The 22,388-nt window shown below is 44.6% G+C and overlaps 1 protein-coding gene across 6 annotated transcripts in view; it reads left to right on the top strand.

Moving 5' to 3' along the window:
• The window catches only part of CAMSAP3 (calmodulin regulated spectrin associated protein family member 3), a 61,761-nt gene extending 39,373 nt beyond the window's left edge, over positions 1-22,388 (top strand). For 4 of the 6 annotated variants that reach the window (XM_042451172.1, XM_042451169.1, XM_042451170.1 and 1 more), the window contains 10 exons: positions 612-660; positions 3,065-3,141; positions 5,036-5,108; positions 8,018-9,740; positions 11,530-11,666; positions 14,009-14,235; positions 15,446-15,542; positions 16,125-16,243; positions 16,530-16,648; positions 20,778-22,388. In XM_042451172.1, coding sequence (XP_042307106.1) covers positions 612-660; positions 3,065-3,141; positions 5,036-5,108; positions 8,018-9,740; positions 11,530-11,666; positions 14,009-14,235; positions 15,446-15,542; positions 16,125-16,243; positions 16,530-16,648; positions 20,778-21,080 — 2,924 coding nt within the window. In that variant the 3' untranslated portion in view covers positions 21,081-22,388. The remainder of the gene's footprint in view (positions 1-611; positions 661-3,064; positions 3,142-5,035; positions 5,109-8,017; positions 9,741-11,529; positions 11,667-14,008; positions 14,236-15,445; positions 15,543-16,124; positions 16,244-16,529; positions 16,649-20,777) is intronic. The other 2 variants (XM_042451168.1, XM_042451173.1) reach the window with 2 other exon arrangements.

The raw sequence follows: 22,388 nt of genomic DNA, 5'->3' as shown, positions 1-22,388 counted from the left end.
TGTCAATGGAAATGCATTGTGCTTGTATTTCCTTTTTCTCAAATTCTCAGATTAATAGGTTCAGCTTGCCCAACACTTCATGAATCTTCCCAGCCTATGTTAAATCTTAGCCTTTCTTTGCATTTTGATGCTGTGGACACTTTTGTGGTCTTGCTTTAAGAGCAGAGAATTTCTTCTTATGCATTTTGTATGTATGATGGGACACTTTATACACACGTTCTTTGATGTCTAGACTGTAAAGAGGGAACAAATAGTATATTCAGCTACTCTTTGTACACCTTGTGTGTGCATGTACTTACATTCGCCATAATGGAGCTCAGTATTTGACAGCAGTCCTTCACAGCCACACCTTCCCCCAAAATCAGTGCCTCACTGAGTAAATGGAGCAGGAGCAGAAGAGGCTGCCGGGATCTGGCATGTCCCAGTGCTGGAACAATGACCTCCTGTGTTAGCAGAGAATGGAGCAGGTTTCTCTTCTCCACTTTGGTACATGTGGCTGGCATTTCCACCCTCTCCTGACCTTTTGCTGACTTAATCCTCAACCTGATCTCTCTGCTCTTCCCCCTCCCTGCCCTCCCTGATTGTCCACTAAAGTAGTTGTTCTCTTTCAGATTCTCCTGGGTTGAATGACTCTTTGACGCCAAACAGTGGGAACAACAGGTGAGTGAGCCTCTTGTAGTCTCACCACCATTTTTAGATGATCTTGGGTCCACTCTCTCTGCCTGTGCTGGGAATGATACTCAGTTTCTTTGTTTCAGTAAGCAAGGGGCAGGATTTTGTAAGGGCTGTCCTCCCCTTGGGATTTCACTCCAACTTGAATTTGCAGAGCTATGGAGAATGGAGGATGACACTTCCAGTGGGCAATAGTATCCTAATATTTATCAAGGGGGCACCCTAGAGTCCTGTTCCTGCCCATAAGCATAAAATGCCTGACATTGTGCAGGACCAGTCCTATTGTTATGTAGAGGGAGGCCTCATGTGATGACTCAAGCTGCTGGCACCCTGCAGAAATAATGCTGTTCAGCACCATTTTGCCATGTCTCAGTAGTATGGAATTCTGGAATTTGTAATTTTGTGAAATGTTTATCCTTCTCTGTCAGAGAGGTCTGTTGCCAGTTCCCAGGCTTCCGTAGCATTGAGCCATGTAGTTAATGTGGTTTCAGCCTGGACTGTTTCTGCAATACGGATGCAGCCTCAGATGCTTCAGGTGGAGGATGCTGAGGGGACAAGGCATAAGTAGATAAAGCTGGGTGTGCTGCATGGACAGCCCTGTGCTCCCCTATATATTTATTTAATTTCATTTAATTTCTGTGCCACCTTTCTCCCAGAAAAGGACCCAAGGCTGCTCATAGATAAAAAGTTACTGATAAAAAAGCTCACTGTTTCTATTTGGGTGCAGAAGAGGATGCTGTTGTGAGACTTGGCATGGTGTTGTGGTTGAGCATTGGACTGCAACTTTGGAAACCAGAGTTTGACTCCCCACTTGGTCATGGAAACCCATAGGGTGGCTTTTGACAAGTTACACTCTCTCAATCTCAGGGGAAGACAAAGCCATAAATCAGAAATGATTTGAAAGCACACAAGAACAAGAGGATGATGTTCTGTTGTTATTGTTGAAGAGCCAACTCAGTCAGCTTTTTTGTTTGGGAATCATCTTGTCCTTTACTCTAGGCAGCATAATGTTCTGAGTCAGCCTTTCTTGTTGTGTGCTGTCCCCAGCTTCTGTGCTTGTCAAGGCTGTGAATATGGGTCCCTCATACATAGAATACTTGCTGTTGGGGATGCTTTAGCAAGTGGAGTGTCCAGGCCACAACCTGCCAAATCTGCTGGTAATGGTGATATTGACTAAGAACATCAAGTATCTGCCAGACTTTTCAAGCTAAGCTGCTGATGACTTAATTGTCCCTTTCTACATTATTCACAAAGATCAAGACTCTCTTAGAAAATAAGACATAATCTTTCCCATTCTCTGTCTCTCCCCCTCCCTGCCTTTTTTGGCAAGGTAATGAGAGGTGGTTTATTTACACTGAGTCTTGTATTGTAGCAGGTTGAGCTAAACAGCCCTTAACAGTCCTTTATTCTTTCTGAGGTATTGGACATTATAATGCCTGCGCCTCTAAATAAGCAATGTGTCCTTCCACTTCACTTTGATTGTGGCAGTATTCCCAGGCTGCAAGACTCTACTTGGCAGCAGTGGTCGCTTCTCTACTTGCCCAAGGGCCTCTTTGCACATTAGAAATGGCTTGGCGAAACCTGATCTAGAAGGAGTTATTCCTGCTATCAGGGTGGAGAAAGCTCCTTGTATTTTTGTGGTGGCTTAGTGTCTTCTTATATTTCAGGCTGATGGGGACCTTCCTATGCTTCAGGGAGAAAAGAGAGTCCTATCTCTCTATGTAGGAGCTGTGTACTCCCTTTCCTGATCAGCTGTAGCTGTTAATCAGGGGAACCTCCATGAGGTACCTGGATTGAATTTCACTCAGCGAGGAAAGAGGAGTGCACTCCTGGCCTGAACTGTTGCTGTCAGATTGCCCTGGGACAGTAGAGACCAAGGATCTTTGTGGGGGGGACAGGGAAAGCTTCTGATCTTAAGGTTGGCACAGATCTCTTTCCATCTGCAAGCTATGGGAATGCCTTTAGGCAGGCACATTAGTGGAATGTGTTCGTGCAAGTCTGTAAGCACATGCTCATTTTAATTGCCAAATGAAAAAGCAGATTGACACTTTCTTCTCCATGCAAATGTATATGTATGCGTGTTCCACATTTAATGCCATGCAGTAATTCTAGTGCTGTGTAAATTTATACCTGGATTTCTCTCATTGCCCTTCACCCCTAAATAGGGCATTTTCCTTAGGGTTGGCTTGAGCACTCGCTTGTCTTTTGCAAGCTTCCTTTCTGTGTTTGAAGGCTTTCTATATCTTTCTATAGGAAGCTTGTGTCTGTGGGCTCAGGCTTTAGTTTATGTCATCCTAACAACTGAACTGCAGCCTTCCTGTATGTGCCTACACATTTTGTAACAATGTCCCTGTCTTGAACTGATCTCTGCTTGTCTCTCTTGTTCTCCTAGCAGCTCCCCAGTGTTCAACTTCCGTCACCCACTGTTGCCTGGGGGGCAGGCACAGTCTCCACTCTGTGGTTCCTTAGGTGAGATGCTCTACCCTCTGTTCTCCCCAGCTATTGCCTGCCCACCCACCCAATAACTGCCCATGTAAGATGTAGAAGAAGAACAGGAATTATTTGATTTTGTTAGAGAACAAAGTTAGTCCAAGCAAATAATAATAATAATAATAATAATAAACAATAATCATAATTTTATTTATATTTTCCCACCTCTATCTGCGGATCGAGGTGGGATTACATCAGTAAAATAACACAGTACAAATATAAAATACAATCAATAAAACTGGCATTATTATTAGTTCAATAAAATATCTAAAACATCTAGAACATCAAAAACATCTAGAAAGCATACATCATAACCAGAAGTGAAGCATTTTATCTTAAAGATCTCCTATAAGAGGTCAGATGGATAAGCCTGCCAGAAGAGATCCGTCTTAAGTGCCTTCTTAAATGCATCTAAGGTGGTGATAAGACAGATCTCTTTTGGTAGGCTGTTCCATAGTTTGGGGGTTGTGGCCGTAAACAGTCTATGGGAAGTTGACATTAACCTGGGCTTATGGTATTCTAATAAATTTTTCTCAGATGTTCTGAGAATGCAGGGTGGATTGTGTAGGGAGAGGCATTCCCTCAAATAACCCCCCTTGAGTCATTTGGATCCTATCAGAATCTCTTGTAGGACTTATTCTGACTAAACTGGTGGTGGTCTGTGGACTGTTGCTGGTCCATGAGCCATCCTTGCATGCTTCCAGGAAATAAACAAACAGTTACAACCAATAGGCATATATATGGCACTGGTTCCTGGCCCATTTGAGGCAGGGGGAGTATGTCATCTCCCACATCTGAGAGCTTAAGAGGCAGCAGTCTAGGCCTTTATTTGTCCTTTGGAGCAGTTGCTGCACATTTTTTTCTGTGCTAGTAGGAAAGGTAACAGTAAGACTGTTTTAAAATGTTTCTTAAAGGTTTCTGCCCCAAAATGAGTTTTTTGTGTTTGTGGCCCTTGAGATGTTATTTGAATGTACTGAATAGTGGTAATTGCATTCCCTGAATGACTCTGTGTTTCCTATTGCTTCATTATTGAGGTGAACAGCAGCAAAGGGGCTCAGTATCATTCCCCCTTAGAGCCCTCCTGTGCTGCAGCATATCTCCTGGCATGACTGGAAGTGATGTAATGCCAGTTATGGCTTTGGTTTTTGTTCCTCAAAGCCCAATTTTCTTCATTTTTTCTAGGGTTCTGGGACATGAGATAGGCAAGGGAACCCAAGAGCAATTTTTTTTGTAGGAGCTTGGTAGGTTTAGGGACATACCTGGGCCAAATATTGTCGCCCCCCCCCCCAAAAAAGGAAGACATTATAGTTGGGGGACTGTACTTTGTCCACTTCTGCTTTATGATGTAGTTCAAAGCAATGAGAGCTGCAGTCTTATTCAAATCTGTCTTGAAGAAACTGCTAGGGCACTCAGTGGGAATTAACTTTTAATAATATCAGCCTGAGAAACTAGATTTTAATCAAAATCTAACTTCAGAAGATGGTTCTGATATAGTCTGAAATATGAAAGAGCGTGATAGTTTGTGTCAATCGCTTTGTGTGCTTGCAGACAGAAATGTAGTACCTCCTGCCCCCAATTTTGTGTTTTTCTTTCAAATGCATGTTTTGCTAAGAGCAATTTTGCCAAAGTTGTGCACGTTTAAAACAGATTATTGTTTCACCTTTTATTCCCCCCCCCCCAAGGTATGTGAACCTTCTTACTTTGATCTAACATGGCATGTCACTGCCTTTAGGCATTGATCCTTTTGAGATGTCTACTTACTTTCCCTTGTGTGCAGGCTTTGAATGTTGCTAACACACTTCCAGGAGCCCTCTGTGGAACTTGCTTAGTTCTGTGCTCCTCCATGACTTTCTGTCTCTGTTTGTGTCCATAGGTTCTTTGCATCATTCCACGTCCATGTCCCATGTGGAGGGCTTTGGTAAAGCATGGAGCAAGAAACAGCTCAGGTGAGAGGGGTGAGGAGGCCCTTGTGGGATCATGGGAATGGTGGTGTGGAAAGGCAAGAAGGAAGATCAAGAACTTCTTAGCAAGAGTACAGAGTCCTGGGCTGGTTCCACACAATTAAAGGGCAGTGGTGGTACTTTGGAAAGTTCTTGGCTATAGTCTGTACATGGACAAGTTTAAAGAACATTCAGGAGCAGGTGATGTTTTTGTCAGGGATGATGGGAGTTGTAGCTCTTCACCTCTGGCTTAAACTCACCACCTTGTTATGCAGCGGTGCTGACCAGCTTTGGTCAGTGGTTAATGCTTTTCTTCCAAAGCAGCAGAGTTTCAGAGAATAGGCTGAAGACCCTGACAAACTCTCCAAGCCTTCTCACTCTTCTTCCTCAGAAGTCTCCAAACTTCTCCAGGATTCTGCTGGCTCTTGTATCTTCAGTCAAGACACCAGACAACTCAGTAGTCTTATATAAAAGATCTACTTTATTCTACTATATACAAATACTAATGCCCTCACAATCTCCAATATCTCCAAAACACTCCAACTATCCACAACTACCCACAAAATACATTGGCAAACATTGCTATTATTATAGCCATTTGTTAATCACCACCCAGTAGTCAGTTTCCACCCAGTGGGCGTGTACATTCATTCTGATTGGTTCACATAGTTCAACCCATACATAAGAATTTCATCATCTCACCTTGTACACTTAATGAATCTCAGGTGTTTCCAATTGTACATTCTATAATTCTGTCCTTGACTTTCAAGACTTCTAAATTACATTAGCTTTTTCACCTGTGTGGCTTCTTAATTGCTCTTGCTTAGTCATTGTGACTTTCACATACATGTTTTATTTCTTTTACTGTATGTCCCATGTTGCATTTTCCTTAACAGTTTTGGCAGAGGAAAACCCATTCTTTACTAATTAATAATTAATGCTTTCTGTCTGATATGAAAAACAGATCTGGAGTATGAAAAATATGAATCATGAAAAGGCATTATAGTCTCTTATTATATACTCTTTGAGTGTACAGCTTCTCCTTCCCTTCAAACAATCTTGTCCTAATCATCTTGTGATTCAAACTGGAGAAAGTTGTTGGGACGGTTTCAACTATAAAGATGCCTGAAACTCATTTAAAGGACATTACTGCATTTAAATTTCGTTGTCCTTGTAAAAACTTTTCATGAAGATTCTTTTAGCCTCTTGGAAGGTAGAAATAATCCAAAATGGGTTATCCAAAACTCAAAAACCAAGGCCTGAAACCAACACTATACTTGCCATGTGCAGCCAATAGGATGTCACTCTTCAGGGCAGGTGCAGATCTGGTTTGGAGGGGTTTCTAGTCCTCTGGAGCAGGTTTTGGGGATGCAGTGGGGAGCAGGATCCTTTTTTTGTTGGTGGAGGAAGATCGCTTAACAGAAATATTCCTTTGGATTCTGCCATCAGTACGAAACCCCCCTTAATACAAATATATTTATTAATTAGAATAATTTATATCCTGTTCATTCAACTTGCTGAAATAGTAGGCAGCAACTATTAAATAAAACAATTATCTACAGTTAAATTATTAACTGTAGTTATTAACTGAGGTAGTAGCTTGTAGTCATTTGTACTCTCTGCTATGGCTGTGGAAACCGGGGTTCGAATCCCTACTTTGGCCATGGAACCCCCTTAGGCAAGTCACATTCTCTCAGCTTCAGAAGACAGAAAAAACAAACCTCTGAAAAAATCTTGCCAAGAAAACCTCTTAACAGGTTCACCTTAGGGTTGCCCTAAGTCAGAAACAACTTAAAGTCACACACAACAAGAAGCTATTAAAATAACAATTGACATACTCTGGCAGGCTATTAGCATGAGAGTTACTTAAAATATTGGGGCTAATAAACAGGTTTCTGGAGCAAAATTTTCTTGTACCAGTAAAAAAGACTGACTCAGATTCCGTATTTTGTATACTTCATTCTGCTAGTCAAAGGGATGGGGTGGGTGGGAGATTGACTTTGGGGATATAGCAATTGCAAATCCATTTCTGTACCTCTTATCAGTGAACTAGCACTCCCTAAGCAGTTTACAGTGTGTAAACCAATTGCTTCCATCAAGCTGGGTACTCATTTTACTGACCTATGAAAAGATGGACCTTGGAGCCCTGCAGGATTGAACTCACAACCTTGTGGCTGCAGTACTGGCATTTTAACCACTGTGCCATCAGGGATCCACTTTATGGACCACTGAATCCCATCCTTCCCACCTTTGAGGAGGATGTGGAAGAAGAGAAGGCAGTGGTAGTCATGTCTGGCTCCACCATCCCATTCCACTGGCTCCTGAGTTATAGCTAATTGCTGCCCCCACTCCCAAGCCAGTTTCCATATATTAGAGCAGAGCTGGACAACTTCAGAGGATGTGGGGGCTAATTAAATGAATAAATGACAAAATAAATAATGTTCTACCCTGCAGTCCACACTCCATCCCCTCTTGCTGAAACAGATAATTACTGAAAGTCCACTTCAGCCTTTAAAAAAGGTCAAAAAACGTTTTGGAGTGGATGCGAAACTAAGTGTTTGGGAAATATACATGTTAGGTATATTTGTTTGTACATATGTTTGTTCTTTACAATTGAGCCACAAAAAATTGAGGTGGGGACTCCAAGATGTAAAAACCAGATGGGAGAGTGTTCATTTTTGTAGAGAATTACATACTTAGTACTGCTTTTTAAAATTAAAACATATACCAAGATTCTCTGTATGCAAGGGGACACATAGATAAGACTAGAAGAGAACTTGGCATCCCATATCCTTTCAGAATTAAAAGACATGAATGTGGAATAGTGGGGGAAGGGAGTAATGTGAGGCCAACAGGTGGAAAGTAGAGACCTGGGATACTCCATTAATGTTCTTCCCCTTTTTCTGCTTTTCTAGTCATCCTTTGTCTCAAGCAGTCTCATTCAGCATCCCCTTTGGTCTGGACAGCGATGTGGACATTGTGATGGGCAATCCTGTGGGCATCCTTCGCTCTGTCAGTTCTGATAGCCTGGCCCCTGCCCTTTACTCCTCCTTGCCTCGCTCCCCACGCCCACGGGCCAGCGAAGTAGTTGAGGCCCCAAATGGGCTAGTGGCACCATCACTTCATGGTGGGCACAAGAGCCAAGAGGGGCTGGCCCTGGAGAATGGGCTGACTGATGGGTACTCAGACCTGCCCACCATTGAGGAAGCCTTGCAGATCATCCACAGCAGTGAACGCCTGCTCCCTGAGGGAGCCCCTGATGGCTTCTACTTGCACTCACCAGACCCACCTAAAGCCTCTGTGCCAGAGAAGGTGCCCATGTCCACAGTCTACCGCTGCCACAATGGACCACCTAATGGTGGGGAGCCAGCCCAGGATGGTAGTTTGGACTCTGATGCTGAGGAGGCTGCCCGGCCCCCAGGTGGCCCAGATGACTCCACCTCCTGCGTGAGTTCACTGAGCTCGCAGCCGGACAGCACGGCGTCATCCACTTCTGGCGTGCGTATGACCAGTTTTGCGGAGCGCAAGAAGAAGTTGGCAGCCACAGATAGCAAGTCTAGTGGGATCAGCTCTGAGGGTTCAGAGACTGGGCCTGCACAACCTGACGAAAGCCCTGCCCAAAGCCCTGCCCTCAGCTCAGAGATGAGCCAGTTGGGGGCCCGCCTGGAGGAGAAGCGTCGCGCCATTGAGGCTCAGAAGAAGCGCATTGAAGCTATCTTCACTCGGCACCGCCAGCGTTTGGGCAAGAGCGCCTTCTTGCAACTTCAAAAAGCACCTGACTCCCAGGCACAGCTGGAGGACAGCCGGCTCACCCTAGAAGAGCGTCTTGCCCAACTGGAGGCAGAGGATGAGGCTGGAAGCCCCCGGACACGCTTGGAGAACAAGCAGGTGACTTTCTCACCTGATATTACTAAGGGAGCACTTGATGAGAACCTGGGCGACTACAATCGGGCGGTGGCCAAGCTTAACACTGCTCTGAGTTCCCTGCAGATGGACATGCAGCGCCTAAGTGAGCAACAGCAGCGCCTCATGCAGGAGAAGAAGCCCAGTGCCCAAGCCTGGGTGATCCCAGCCCCAAGGGCCAGCCGTGAGGGTGCTCCAACCCGCTCTTCCCTGGAACTCTCCTCTCCTTCACCTTCGCCATCCCCTTCCCGCAAATCTCGTTCACCTCAGCCCACCCCCAAGAAGTCCCCGGCCCCTGCTCCCCCCAAGAGCCCCAAGCACACCCGGCCAGTTGAGCTAAAGCTACCGCCCCTCACACGGGTTTTGACACCTCCCCACAATGTGGACAACCTTCCACACCTCCGCAAATTCTCACCCAGCCAAGTGAATGTGCAGACTCGTTCCTCGATCCATTTTGCTGAGGATGAGGAGCTGCCTGTGCCAGAGGCAGAGGCTCAGAATAATCTGCGGCCTGTTGCCTCAGTACCTCCCCAGGGGGGCAATGCCCGTGTTTCAGGTGATGGCACCAGTGATGTTTCCTCACCCAGCGATCGGCGCAGTAGCCTGATTGAAATCCCTCTGTCCAGCTTGAAAGGGGAGGAGGAAGATGATATGGATGGTGATGACTCCCTGGAGGAATCTATTGCAGAGACACTGGATTCTGAGCCCCGCTCCAGTCTGGGCTTCTTCTTCAAGGTGAGCACTGAATCCTTTGGCTACTGTGATGGCTTAGGTAGTTATCTGAGCCTTCCACTTTGGTAGAATTGCTCCTGGAGAAAGGGAATGGTCTTGTAAGTAGGACTAGGGAATGGCTTTTCCTATGTGACCAACCATATGGAATGGGTTTCACTGCAGGCAGGATGGCTGGTTTAGGTCTTGGCTGAAAGTGAATGGAACTGTGTGTCTGTGTGTATGGAAAGTTCCGAGGTCTCAGATATCTGGAGGTCCTGGACAATGAAAAACAAACAAACAATAATTTACTAAATCAATTTTGGTATCACAGCAGCTATAATGTTCATTGCTATATCTCAGTGTATCCAAGTCTTCTGCATGCACCAATACTTATCAGTATGATTCAGATATGCTAAAGCTTAACAAAGTCAGGGGCAAGAAATCCCAATCCCTAGCCTAGACCCCCGTTATACCAAAATCCGAGTCACTTCAAAACCTGTTGAAAGAAAGTAGTTACATTTGGTTTGTATGAAGATTTAAGGAGGAGGTTCCAGTTGTGCATCTTGCCCCAGATCCAGTGCCTGCTGTCACCAGCCCTACGTGAGAGTTTGGTGTAAGGAAGAGCTTTGCAGTGGGGCTGGGGTACTAAGAAGCCTCCTGGCAGTTGTATCTAATAGAACTTGCTATTAGATAGTAATCTGATTCAAAATTACACACCTCTCCTTTTTTATATCCTTGGGTCAAGAAAGCAAAGGTTTTATTTCAGAGGCTCTGTCTTACTGGCACTGACCTGCTTGAATCCCACCAGAAGAGCCTGCCACTGTTGCTGCTCTCTAGTGGTGACACAGATCTCTGCAGCACCTTGAAATAGTCATACTGGACCTGCCTGAATCCTGGAGCCAATGCTGAGTGTTGGATTAGAGGTCACAGGGTTTAGTTCCTGTGTGTGCTATCTACTACCAGAGCAGCTTGGGAGTTAGTGCAGGTAACTAAGCTGTTCATTCCTGAGCTTTCCACCCACTGAACTCAATTTCAAGGCTTTATAATCCTGTAACACTTGACATTTAGCTGCTCCTGGAGTGTTGGTCTCATCCGCAGATGCTGTGAATCACAATTATTATTATTATTATTATTATTATTATTATTATTATTATTATTATTATTAACCTTTATTTATAAAGCGCTGTAAATTTACACAGCGCTGTACATACAATCTTTTTAATTGGACGGTTCCCTGCCCTCAGGCTTACAATCTAACAAGACACGACACAAAAGGAGAAGGGATTCAGTAGGGACCCATAGCAGGCACGCCCAGCAGGAGTAACTGGAGTAGAGTGCAAGGATCCTGTGCAGGTACCAGTGTGCTGGGCTTTTGCAGGGTAGAGGACCTTTTTGTCTGCTGCCCCAGGCTGTGGAATGACCTGCCTGAAGAGCTATGACAGCTGAAAAGGCTAACTACATTTAAAATGTCTTTTCCAGCAGGCCTACCTAGTCAGTTTTAAATTATTACTTTTTAAGAATGTACTTATAGGAGTGTATCTTCATGATTTCAAAGTATTTTATTTTGCCTGTTGGTCTTATGTTTTTTCTTTTTAAATTGTGTTTTGTAATTTAACATATTGCAATCCAGCCTTGAGGAGAGGTGGGAAAGAAATAAAATTTATTATTGCTGTTGTTATTATTATTAGACAGTGATTGGTTCCAGCCTGAGGGTGGTCAGGGAAAGGAATGTGCCTGCCTTGCTGGTGAACTGAAGGTGACATTGTATCTGTTAGGACTTCTTGTTCCATACTGATGTACTGTGTTTGTGCAGGATGAGGAGAAGGCTGAAGAGGAGATGGCACAGAAGCGTGCCACCTTCCTAGAAAGGCAGCAGCGGCGCACTGAGGAGGCCCGGCGCAGGAAGCAGTGGCAGGAGGAGGAAAAAGAGCAGAAGAAAGAGGAGACCAGGTGAAGGGAGATGGGGCCAAGCCAGTATTCAATGTCTTCCCCATTTTTGACCACTTGTGTATGCCAACCCAGTGGCATCAGAAATGTTTTGCTGTGTTATAACACTTTCTGTTCTAAATAGGCTATGAACCATGGCACCAAGTAGGTGGAATCACTTTGCATGGGGATTTTCACCCTGTTACTGCCCTTCCTCCTGAGTGACAACAGTTGGGAAAGATCCATGCAGTTGGCTTTGATTACACATATTAAGTGTTTTTATGAACACATATGGAGAAATGGTTCCCCTGCACATATGTGTAAATAGGCTGGTTGGGGTTGCCTCCCCTTTGCAAAAAGAGTTTGAGCTGGACTCTGCCCATCGACTTAATGCAAGTGGCCCTGCAATAAATTGTTGCAGAGTGGAATGCTTCTATTTGAGGTCACATCCATGTCCCCTTTCAGAGTCTCCCCAACAAAGTCAATCAATATGTCATGCTGATTGAACATATCAAGCACTCATTGGCTTTCTTTTGTGGGTGGGTAGACATATCTGCTCAATTCCATTGACTTTAATTTACTTGATTTCGCCACTGATTTCTATATGTAGCCTTCCATTCCATTCCAAGAAGCATATTTCAAACAGCCTTTTCCCTGTGACTCAAAATCTGCCCTAACCATCTGGTCTGTCTGTTACCTTCACCTTTGCCAGATGCTCCATTCCTTCTCTTCCCAATTATTAGTGTTCCTGCTCACCCTCCTTAAAATTCTGAGCCATTAAGTTGCATAAGGCAACTTCGTTTTATTACGTCTTGCTAAAGGCAAACCAAAGGGAAAGAATGGATAGATGGTCAAAGCTCAAGTGGCAGTGGGCCCCTGGTCAGCTATGCCATGTGCACCTACCAGCCCTATCCTGTGGCCAAATGTTCCATTCCTGTCTGCATCAATTGCTGTTATGGTCTTAAGAGTTAGATATGCTTGATTGAACTGCAGTTTCACTGGATTATCTGGTTGTCGCAAATTAGTAAGATTACTTTGTCAGTGGCACTGAGAGGAAAAAACAATGCTTATTAGTTCAGACTGTGGGCTATCTTGCTGGATCTGTTGTCTTTAGAATACACATGTGAATGAGGCATTGGTGTTAACCACTGCCACCTCTTTGTTTACATGCAGGAGGAGCCATGTGGTTCTCAAGTTATTGCTGGGCACCAGTCCTAACATCCCTCCTCATTGGCTCTGCTGACTGGGGCTGTTGAAATTGCAGTTCAGCAACATCTGGAGGGCCATGATTCCCACCCCTGACTTAGGCCATGACTAAGATGTTGCTGGGACTGCAACTTGGAGTTTCTATCCAGTAGGCACTGGAGAGCAGTCCCTATTCTCTACAAAAGAGCTTGTCCTGAGACAGTATTGAGTGGATTGTAATTGTGTAATGTCTAGAGGTTTTTCACACAGTATACATTCAGAGAATAAAACATCTGGCATCCTGTTAATAACATATGTAAGCATAATTCCCCCTACTGCCTGCATGTGTGTGTGAGTATTTGGTTATTGCAAACAGTGCTATTCCCTTGCTGTCTCATCAGCCACCAAAGCCTTCCACCTGCACTCACTGTGTTGTTGCAGAAGCCACCTCCAAGGGACATTCCATCTCTGGGGTAGAGCACAGGCGACTGGAAAGGTGGCTGGTTATACTCCCATAGTCTGATGCAGACTGAGGACAACATCTGCTGAGATCTCTGGAGATCTTGGACAAAGATGTCCTCTGGTTGTGTCTGGCTGTGGGAACAGAACCAAAGGCTTCTCCAATCCCTCTTTCTGCTCTTCACCAGCTAGAGAATGACATTCATAGGTTTAGAAGGTGCTATCACAGTGTCACAGGGAGTACTGGAGGAGGGGAACTATGGCAGAGTTACACATGTGGGATTCTTATGCTACATGCTTCTATTTGGTATCTTGGCCAGTGTATATCAACTTGACTGCTGAAAACTCCCATAAGTCTCTTAGGAAATCTTCATGCATTGGCAAAGGATTCCAACGGTAGGACATGTACTCAGTTGATACAAGGCACTGGCCTTACCTCTTGGCTTTGCTGTTGCCATGTGTAAACTGAGAATGCAACCAACATATTTTGTTACAGAACAAATGGGTTTTAGCAGAGAGGCTTGTCTGTTACAGATTGTACAGTTTGAAAGTTACTTCCATGAACTGTGGACTCAAAATGGACTCAATTGCTCAAAATGATGGTGCACAATTTTGGGTTGTTTTTTGGGGTTTTTTTTAGCTTGTAGAAAGAGTCTTGGCCTGGATAAAGCTTATTTGTCAGTGCTTTTAACCTCAAAGGGCATTTGTCTGCATTTTTTCAGGCTGCAGACTGAAGAGCGTTCACGACAAGAGGAGGAAGTCGGGCCAAGGCGTGGCGACTTCACCCGCCAGGAGTACCTACGGCGTCACCAGCTCAAGCTGATGGAGGACCTAGACAAGGTGCTGCGGCAGAAGCCCACCACAGTGCGTGCCCTGAAGAAGGGTCGGCCCAAGACAGTTTTCTGTGATGATTCTGCTCTTGCCCGCAGCCCAGTAAAAGGGCTCCTTGGTAAGGGTTGTGTCTGGCTTAGTGTGGAGATGTGGAGGGAGAGGAGGGACAGGAATACCCTGGAAACAGAATTTTTATTTTTATAATTTAAAGAGGTTGCTGTCTTTCTTAAGGGATAAGAATGCAGGATGCTTTGGAGGTAGTTTGGAGGAGAGATTGTGAAGGTCTCTGCCCACCCTTCACCTTGACACTGGCTCTTTAGACCCTGCTCCCACCTAATTTATGTGAAAGGCCCCAAGATACTCTCCTATGATGGCCCCACAACCCTGCATTTCTAAAGATCAGTAGCATGGTTTGATTTCAAAACACAGGCCAAGTGGATATTCAAACAAGAATAAAAGTTTATTTTAAAACAGAATGGAAAAAGGTAACTTGGACATGAAGTTCTTACTGTGTCTTTCTTGGTTACATATATACAGGTTTGTTTTTAAATCTCAATTAATAACTCAGCCACACAGGCTATAATATCCCACAGGAAATTATGCAACCGAAACCCCTCTTCCAGAGTCTGGCTACCCTGAGTCTCTCTTCTCTAGATTCCCAAACTAATACTGTCCCTCTCTGGACCTATCAGACACCCTTTCTTGGTCTATGATCGACACCCCACTCTAACAAAATGCCGTTCCCTCAGGAACTCCTGGAACACAGTCCTCTCTTGAACTCTACTGTTCCCCAACTGAACACCAGCTTCATTCCTCAGGATTCCAAACCCTCACTGACTAAAACCTACTGCCAAGTGGAATCTTCAAACTCCTCAGCCAGCACCTGATTGGCTTAGGGTCTCTGACTTCTGATTGGCTGGTTTATGAGTCAGTTCATCACAGGGATGGACTAATGTTCAGGGGGAGAGGAGGTGGGGTTGTGGTGGTCTCTCATGACTCCTTCCTTTGATACCGGGGCCACCTATCTATTATTGACAATGGTCATATAAGACTGGAAGGAGATTCTGTTAAGTGTATCATCTCCCTCCTGCAGGACATTGGCACTGGAGCAGGAGTCTTTAACATCCTCTCTGAAGCCCCTAGGTAGATGTGGCTCAAGATTTCATGTCTGTCCTAGCTAATTCATACCTGTTTCAGTTGCTGTACTTCTAGCCATCAAGCTGGGCAATTTTGTTCTTGGTTTTTACTGCTAGGCAGATGAATGGTGATCAGTGGTATTTTATGTCTGTGAGCCTACGCTATACTAACTCATCTTGTTTTCTTTTTAGGATCCAAGCTCAGCAAAGTGTATTCCCAATCCACTCTTTCACTTTCAACAGTAGCTAATGATCCTGGCAATTCACTTTCCCTCAAAAGGTCTTCGCGGTGAGTGTGTAGTGCTCTTCCATAACCTTTTTAGGTACCGTTGCTCTGATGCAAGAAGCCTACAATGAAGCAGACACTCTTAAAATCATAGAGTTGGAAGGGACCTCATGGGCTATCAGATTCAATCCCCTGCTCACTGCAGGATCTCCAGCTAAAGCATCCCCAGCAGATGGCTGTCCAGCCTCTCTTTGAAAATATCTAAAGACCCCACCATCTCTCTGGGCAATTGGATCCATTGCCAAACTGCTCTTATTGCCAAGATGTTTCTTCTAATGTTCAATCAAAATCTACTGTCCTGTCACTTAGACCTGGCCCTGCACTATGGAGCAGAAGAGAGCAACCCTGCCCCCTCATCTCTGTAACAGCCCTTGAGGTATTTAAAGAGTACAGTCATGCCTCCCCTCAGTCTTCTCCTCACAAAGCTGAACAAGCCCAGGCTCTGGTGGTCTTGGATTGCTGGTGGGCGACATTTAGGTTTGAGACCAGGACCTTCAGACTGGTTGTATACCTTAGAAACTGAGTTTGGTTATACACAGTTGTGGCTTTGTGGAATGAGAAATGAAATACTTATCTGTTCTGCAGAGCTGCATCCCCTTCTGGGCCAATGTCTCCCAGCCGGTTGCTTTCAAACCAGAGCAGGGAGCGTGACTGGGAGAATGCTTCAACTGCCTCCTCACCTGCTTCTATTCCAGAATACACTGGTAAGTCTCTGTTGTTCCATCCTGCGCTTTCTCAACCCTCCCCTGAAGCTTTCCTGCTTTCTCAGTGACACTGTTTTGCTAAATCCCCCCTTTCCAGATGCCCTGGTAAAACTGGTTGCTTTGATCTGGCCTCTGCTGTTACAGCATGCAACAGGGTCTTGAGGGGCCTCCAAAAAGCCATCTACATGCTGTCCAAGGAATTTGTTAACACGCCTCTAACTATTTTCCTCTGGAAAGGAGGGAAGACATATTATTTTGGCTCTGCTGATCTCTCTCTTCTCTGCAGGGCCCAAGCTGTACAAGGAACCCAGTGCCAAGTCCAATAAATACATTATCCACAATGCCCTGTCTCACTGCTGCCTTGCTGGCAAAGTCAATGAGCCCCAGAAAAACCGCATCCTGGAGGTAAGCTGAAGAGTGAGGAGGATGGCAGAAAGGTTACAAACTGGGTGTGGTTTATACAAGGGCATTCCTGAACTCTGATGTGGTAAGCTGGCTATCCACATAGCATGACAGCCTTAAGTTCTGGCTATCTCGAGAGCTAAGTGAAAGATTTACTGTAAAGGGTAGGGGATACAACAATAGTGGTGGATAACCGGGTTATCCTGATACCACTTCTCCAGCAGTTCTTTTTGCAGCTGCGTTGTCAGATTCGAGGCAAACTAATGGGTACGACAGAGTGTCTGAATCGGTATTTTAGGAGGAGAGGAGCAATGTTCAGGGGGCTGTTCTGAGGGTGTCACCCGCTTTGTTCTGTTTCCTGCATTCCTGGCACCATTTCCCCCCGTTCACGTAGCCTTTCCCTCGGTGGAGCGGGAAGCAGGGTAAAGCAATCGCGCATGTAGACAAAATTTTTTTTAAAAAAATTAAGCTTTCAATCCCCTAGGTGCTCTGTCGGGTATCCGAACATTACAGATTGCTCCATTGGCATCCAAACGCAGTAAGCGCATGACGCCCCCTGTCAACACCCCCCCCCACTAGATCAATGTGTGAGGAGACCTACTGCACATCCTTTTTATAACTATTATTTCTTTTTCCTTTTTCTGTTTTTGCTGAGCGCCTAAGCGCCTCAGCGCTCCAGCATCTGGGTGGCAATCACAATGACGCCTAGCCGCCCAAGCGCTCAGGTGCTTCAGTGATCCATTGACCACAATATATATATATATATATATATCAGAAAAACAGGTTTGAAAGACACAAATGGGAACGGGGAACAAAAATAGCCCACGTCTAAATGCATCGAAGCAACTGACATCACTGTGACGTCTAATCACCTAAGCGCTTGATTGATAGCTTAAAAAACCAAAAAGTCCATGTCAAAATACAACAGAGAAATATCAATTGGAACGAGAACATGGGTCAAGAAAAACAGAGTCTGTTTGCTCCCTTTTGTAATGGGAACGATGGACGTGATTCGAATACGACTCGGAGAACTCGTTCCATGTCTGACTCGCAGCAAGATTCATCGCTTTATAGCCCAGTGGGAATGGAGCCTTAGGCTTTGTTATGCCTTCATTTTCACACATTAACCATTAACTTGGCCCAGATTCTGTAAAACTGCAGTCTGTCATATGTAAGCCCAGCTTTGACTGGCCTATGTGACTCTGGAAAAAGACAACTGTTGCAACTCCTATGTCTGGGTTACCTTTATTAATTTAAATTTATATATTGCTTAGCTGGCCAATGCCCTTTGCATGGCTTGAAGTTAAATATCCAATACAGTAAAATACCAACCAAAGCAACAGTGCAACTAATTAAAATATTAAAACTTCAGATATTTGAAAGACCAAAATATAAGTGATGTAAAAAACAAATTATAATATAAACTCCTTCCAAAGGAGAGAAGTCTTACCCTGATGTCTGTATATAGTAAGGATGTGAGGCAAATTTCTGTAAGGAAGGGCATTCCTCTGATGCTGTCACTATAAGGATTTCTTTTCCTGGGAGCCACCCATTGTAAAGCTTTCAAGGATGATTTTATTAAGAAGGCAGAGGGCATTCTTTCAAGTAAATTGTTTCTTAACCTTTTAGGGCTTTAAAGGTTAGCACCAGCATTTGGAATTGGACCCTGGAACTGACGGGAAACTGGTGCAGTTGAAACAGCACTGGAGCAATATACTTGATAAAACCAGACCCAGTTGAACAATCTTGCTGCTTTGTCCTGCACCAGCTGAAGATTTTGAAATACATTTCTTTAAATAAAGTTTATATATGCTGCATTGCAGTAATCCAGATGGGAGTTTACTAGTGCACAGAAAATTGCAGCCAGGCTATCTCTGATCAGACCATCGGTGGGTAAATTCCAGCCCTCCAGATGCTGTTGATCTGCAGTTCCCAGATCACAACTAGGGGTGAGAGATGATGGGAGATGTAATCCAACAGCATCTGGAGGGCCATAACATGCCTACCCCAGTCTAAATGATAACCGATAAAATCTTATCTCTGCCACTGAATCCATTTGGATCTATGAAGTGTTCCAGGCTCCAAACCTGCTCCTTCCACACATATGCAATTCTGGTTAGGGCAGATTAAACACTGCTTAATTTCACCAGCCAGACAAATGACCTAACAGAAACTCAATTTCCTCTGGCTTAAGCTTCAGTTTACTAGCCTTCATTCAGACCATTACAGAGCCAAAGCACTAGGAAAGGATAGTGACTACATTAATGAAGGGAGAAAATTGGGCATCATCTGTATACTGCCAATACATCATTCCATCACTGTGGATGAATTTTTCTCAGAAATTTCATATAAGTGCTACAAAGACAGGAGAAAAATGAGATCCCAGAGGGTTGGTAAAATAGTTTTTACTGAGTAGAGCAAGGATTCCCCAGCACTGCTTTCTGGAACTGACTATCCAAAGGAGAGCCCATCCAAAGGGAAATAGTGGCTCTTATGCTCAGTTCAGATAAACCTGCCCAGGGGATGCTATGGATGATCATACAAAATGATGCTGATAGCTTCAGGAGAAATCAATAGGAGTGCACACCTGGCCACCTTTCTCCTAACAAAGATAACCTCAAAGTAACCAAGGCACTCTTCATTCTGAAACCAGGTCTAAAGCTTGTTTGAAATTGGCCTAGATCTCTCTCTCTCTGTGTATGTATGTATATGTATATGTGTGCCTTCAAGTTGTCTGTTGACTTATGGTGACCCCACAAATTCCATAAAGTTTTCTTAGGCAAGGAATACTCAGAGGTGGTTTTGCCAGTTCCTTCCTCTGAAATATCACCAAGTATTCGTTAATGGTATTCCATTCAAGTACTAACCAGGGCTGACCCTGCAGATCAGATGAGATACGGTGCCTTTAAGGTATATAGGCCTGTAAGATAATCAGCTCCATCTGTTAAGTTTTGGTACCTAGTCATCTATAAAAAAAAATGATTTCTTTCTGGAATCATAGAACCATAGGGTTGGAAGAGACCACATAGGTCATCCAGTCCAACTCCCTGAATGCAGGAAGACACAATGGCCATCCAGACTCTGTTTAAAACTCTCCAAAGAAGGAGAGCCTACCACACTCAAGGCAGACTATTCCAGAGTCAATAGCTTTAGATCAGGTTTATTTGCTGTAGTAGTTGTAGGTATGCAAAGATTAAGAACCCAGCTGGTTGGCCAAATAGATTTTGATACGGCTAGTTTTGTAGATATTTGCCTTTTGTGAAGTACAGCAAGGCCTGATGCATCATAGATACATACAGACTTATCTTCCATCTTCTTCCTAGAACTATTAGTTGTCCCTCCAGATTCGCTGACTTCCCATTCGCGGTTTTGAGTTTCTGCAGATGGACAGCCAGGAGGGACAAAATGGCATGTGTATGGGGCCGCACTCAGGAGTGCGCGGGCACTAAAAAAATGGGGCTGCAATATTTGGTTTTTGAGGTTTTTCCAATTTGTGGAGGGGCGGGGGTCCAGAATGGATCCCCCACAAATCGAAAGGGATGACTGTATACCATACCAGAGGATGAAGTGCACTGGGATGTCATACCAGAGGATGAAGTGCAAAGGTTCAGCCCCTTGCCTAGCTATAAGCCTCAAGTAAAGTACAGCTATTCAGGAGGTTGAGATATGAAGGTAGCTGAACTTTTCTTCCAGAAGGTAAGAGATCCTGCTTTTGTGGGGACAACTCCATGATAGCTTAAAGCAACACTAATCTCCCTTCTGTCCATGGGTCTGGAAAAAATTATATCTGTTACTCTTCTAGTTTGTTGTTTAACTATCCACAAGAACCTACACCTTCTAGTACTTGTTCAATAGATCAGCCAGTGTAGTTCAGGACTTGGGAATTCCATGTTCAAGTTTGCACTGCCAGCAAATTCACTGAGTGACCTTTGGACAATCACAGAGTTGTTATGAGGATGAAGAGGGATAAAGGGGAGGAGCTCCGTCTGCCAGTTTTGAGCTCATTTGAAGAGAGGCAGAATATCAGTGTAAATAAAAAAAATTCAAATGCTTTAGGAATGTGTTTATACTTCATTTTACTCTTATAAAACACCGTATTACATCTCTTTTGCTCCCTTTCCTTCAATTTTAGGAAGTTGAGAAGAGTAAAGCCAATCACTTCCTCATTCTCTTCCGTGATTCAAGCTGCCAGTTCCGAGCGCTCTACACACTGTCTGGGGAGACGGATGAACTGACCCGTTTGGCAGGCTATGGTCCGCGCACCATCACCTTGCCCATGATTGAAGGCATCTACAAGTACAGTTCTGATCGCAAGCGCTTCACTCAGATTCCCAGCAAGACCATGTCCATGAGTGTGGATGCCTTCACCATCCAAGGCCACCTCTGGCAGACCAAGAGGCCAGGCACCCCCAAGAAGCCTGGTACTCCCAAATAGCCATGATCAGCAGAGCTTGGTGTCTACTGTCTCTACCTGAACTTTGGGCTGTTGTTAAGTTGCCAGCCCATGGGGCCTTCCATGATGGGTGGCTTGAGTAGACAGGGCTGCATATCTTGGCATGGACCAGTGCTGTCTCTGGATCAGAACCACCTGGGAGTCTTTTGTATATTTTGGTGCCTGCTCTGAGGATGAGGCAGCTTTTGACTATTTGCTTTGGGTGTGTGGGAAGAAGCAAAGAGGACAGATGCTCTGGAAACTGCCAAATCCCATGCTAAGCTAGAGGCTCAAGAGTTGCCATAGTGACACTGCCCTACATAGGGCCTGGGGCTTCAAGCTCAGTCTGCCTCCAGCCCCCATCTGAATGTCAGGCCACAGCCAGAGCAACTACAGGGTCCCATTTTCTGACTCTTGCTTGCCCAGATCCTCCCTGGTTCTGGCTAGGTTTCTCATTGCCTGGCTGTCCTTGTTTATATTTATACATACTATACATATATATATATATAGGAGCTATTTAATGATTTTTCAATTTGTATATAAAAAGGAGCAAATTGGAACAATGGGGCTGGGTGAATTTATATATGAGGTTGGCATGGCGGGGGTAGCACAGCAGGGTGTGTGTATGTATGTTCCTTCCTTCAGTGTCTTTCTCTCTTGATAGGTTTTTTAGTCTACTCCCCCTTGTGCACAAGGGCTATTTGGCATAGGGAAAGGGCTGTTACATGGGATAACTTTTTAGCAGACTTTTTTGGGGTGTCAGATTAACCAGCAGGGAGCCTGTCTTTCTGGTGAGGCAGAGCATGCTTTAGCTGGCCACTTTCCTTTGAATGATGGGAAGCTGGCTGTTCCTGTAGTCACAGAGCAGGCCTTTGTGAGTCCTAAACTGAACTGCCAAAAGAAAGTGGGCACCTACCACTCTAGGGCAAAGTGAGCTCCCAGCTCTACTCCCTTCCCTAACTGCTAGGCGCCAAGGCTGAGTAGGCAGTGAATGTAGGTTGCTCCTTTACTCCCTTTCAAGAGACAGAGGATGATTGGGCCCAGGTGCTCCTATGTTCCCCACCACCCCCACCTTGTTTTTTAGGCCCTTCTATATTTCCTATCTACTTGCTCTCAAGGCAGAGTATGTGGGATACTGTCACTCATGTTTTATTCCCCAGCCTGATTCTTTCCTTCTATTCCTAGTTTCTCGTGGTTGCTTGTTGCTGACTGAATGTTATGTAGGTGTTTGGGGGTTCCGTATAGTACAGGGTTGGTGTAAAAAGTGGATGGGGATTTTGCCCTGGCTGCTTAATAAAGTAACTTAAATGA

The sequence above is a fragment of the Sceloporus undulatus genome, chromosome 2 (genome assembly GCF_019175285.1).
Source record: "Sceloporus undulatus isolate JIND9_A2432 ecotype Alabama chromosome 2, SceUnd_v1.1, whole genome shotgun sequence".
Lineage (NCBI taxonomy): Eukaryota > Metazoa > Chordata > Lepidosauria > Squamata > Phrynosomatidae > Sceloporus > Sceloporus undulatus.
Note: the sequence above shows the minus strand (reverse complement) of the source record. Positions and strands in the feature narration are given on the sequence as shown.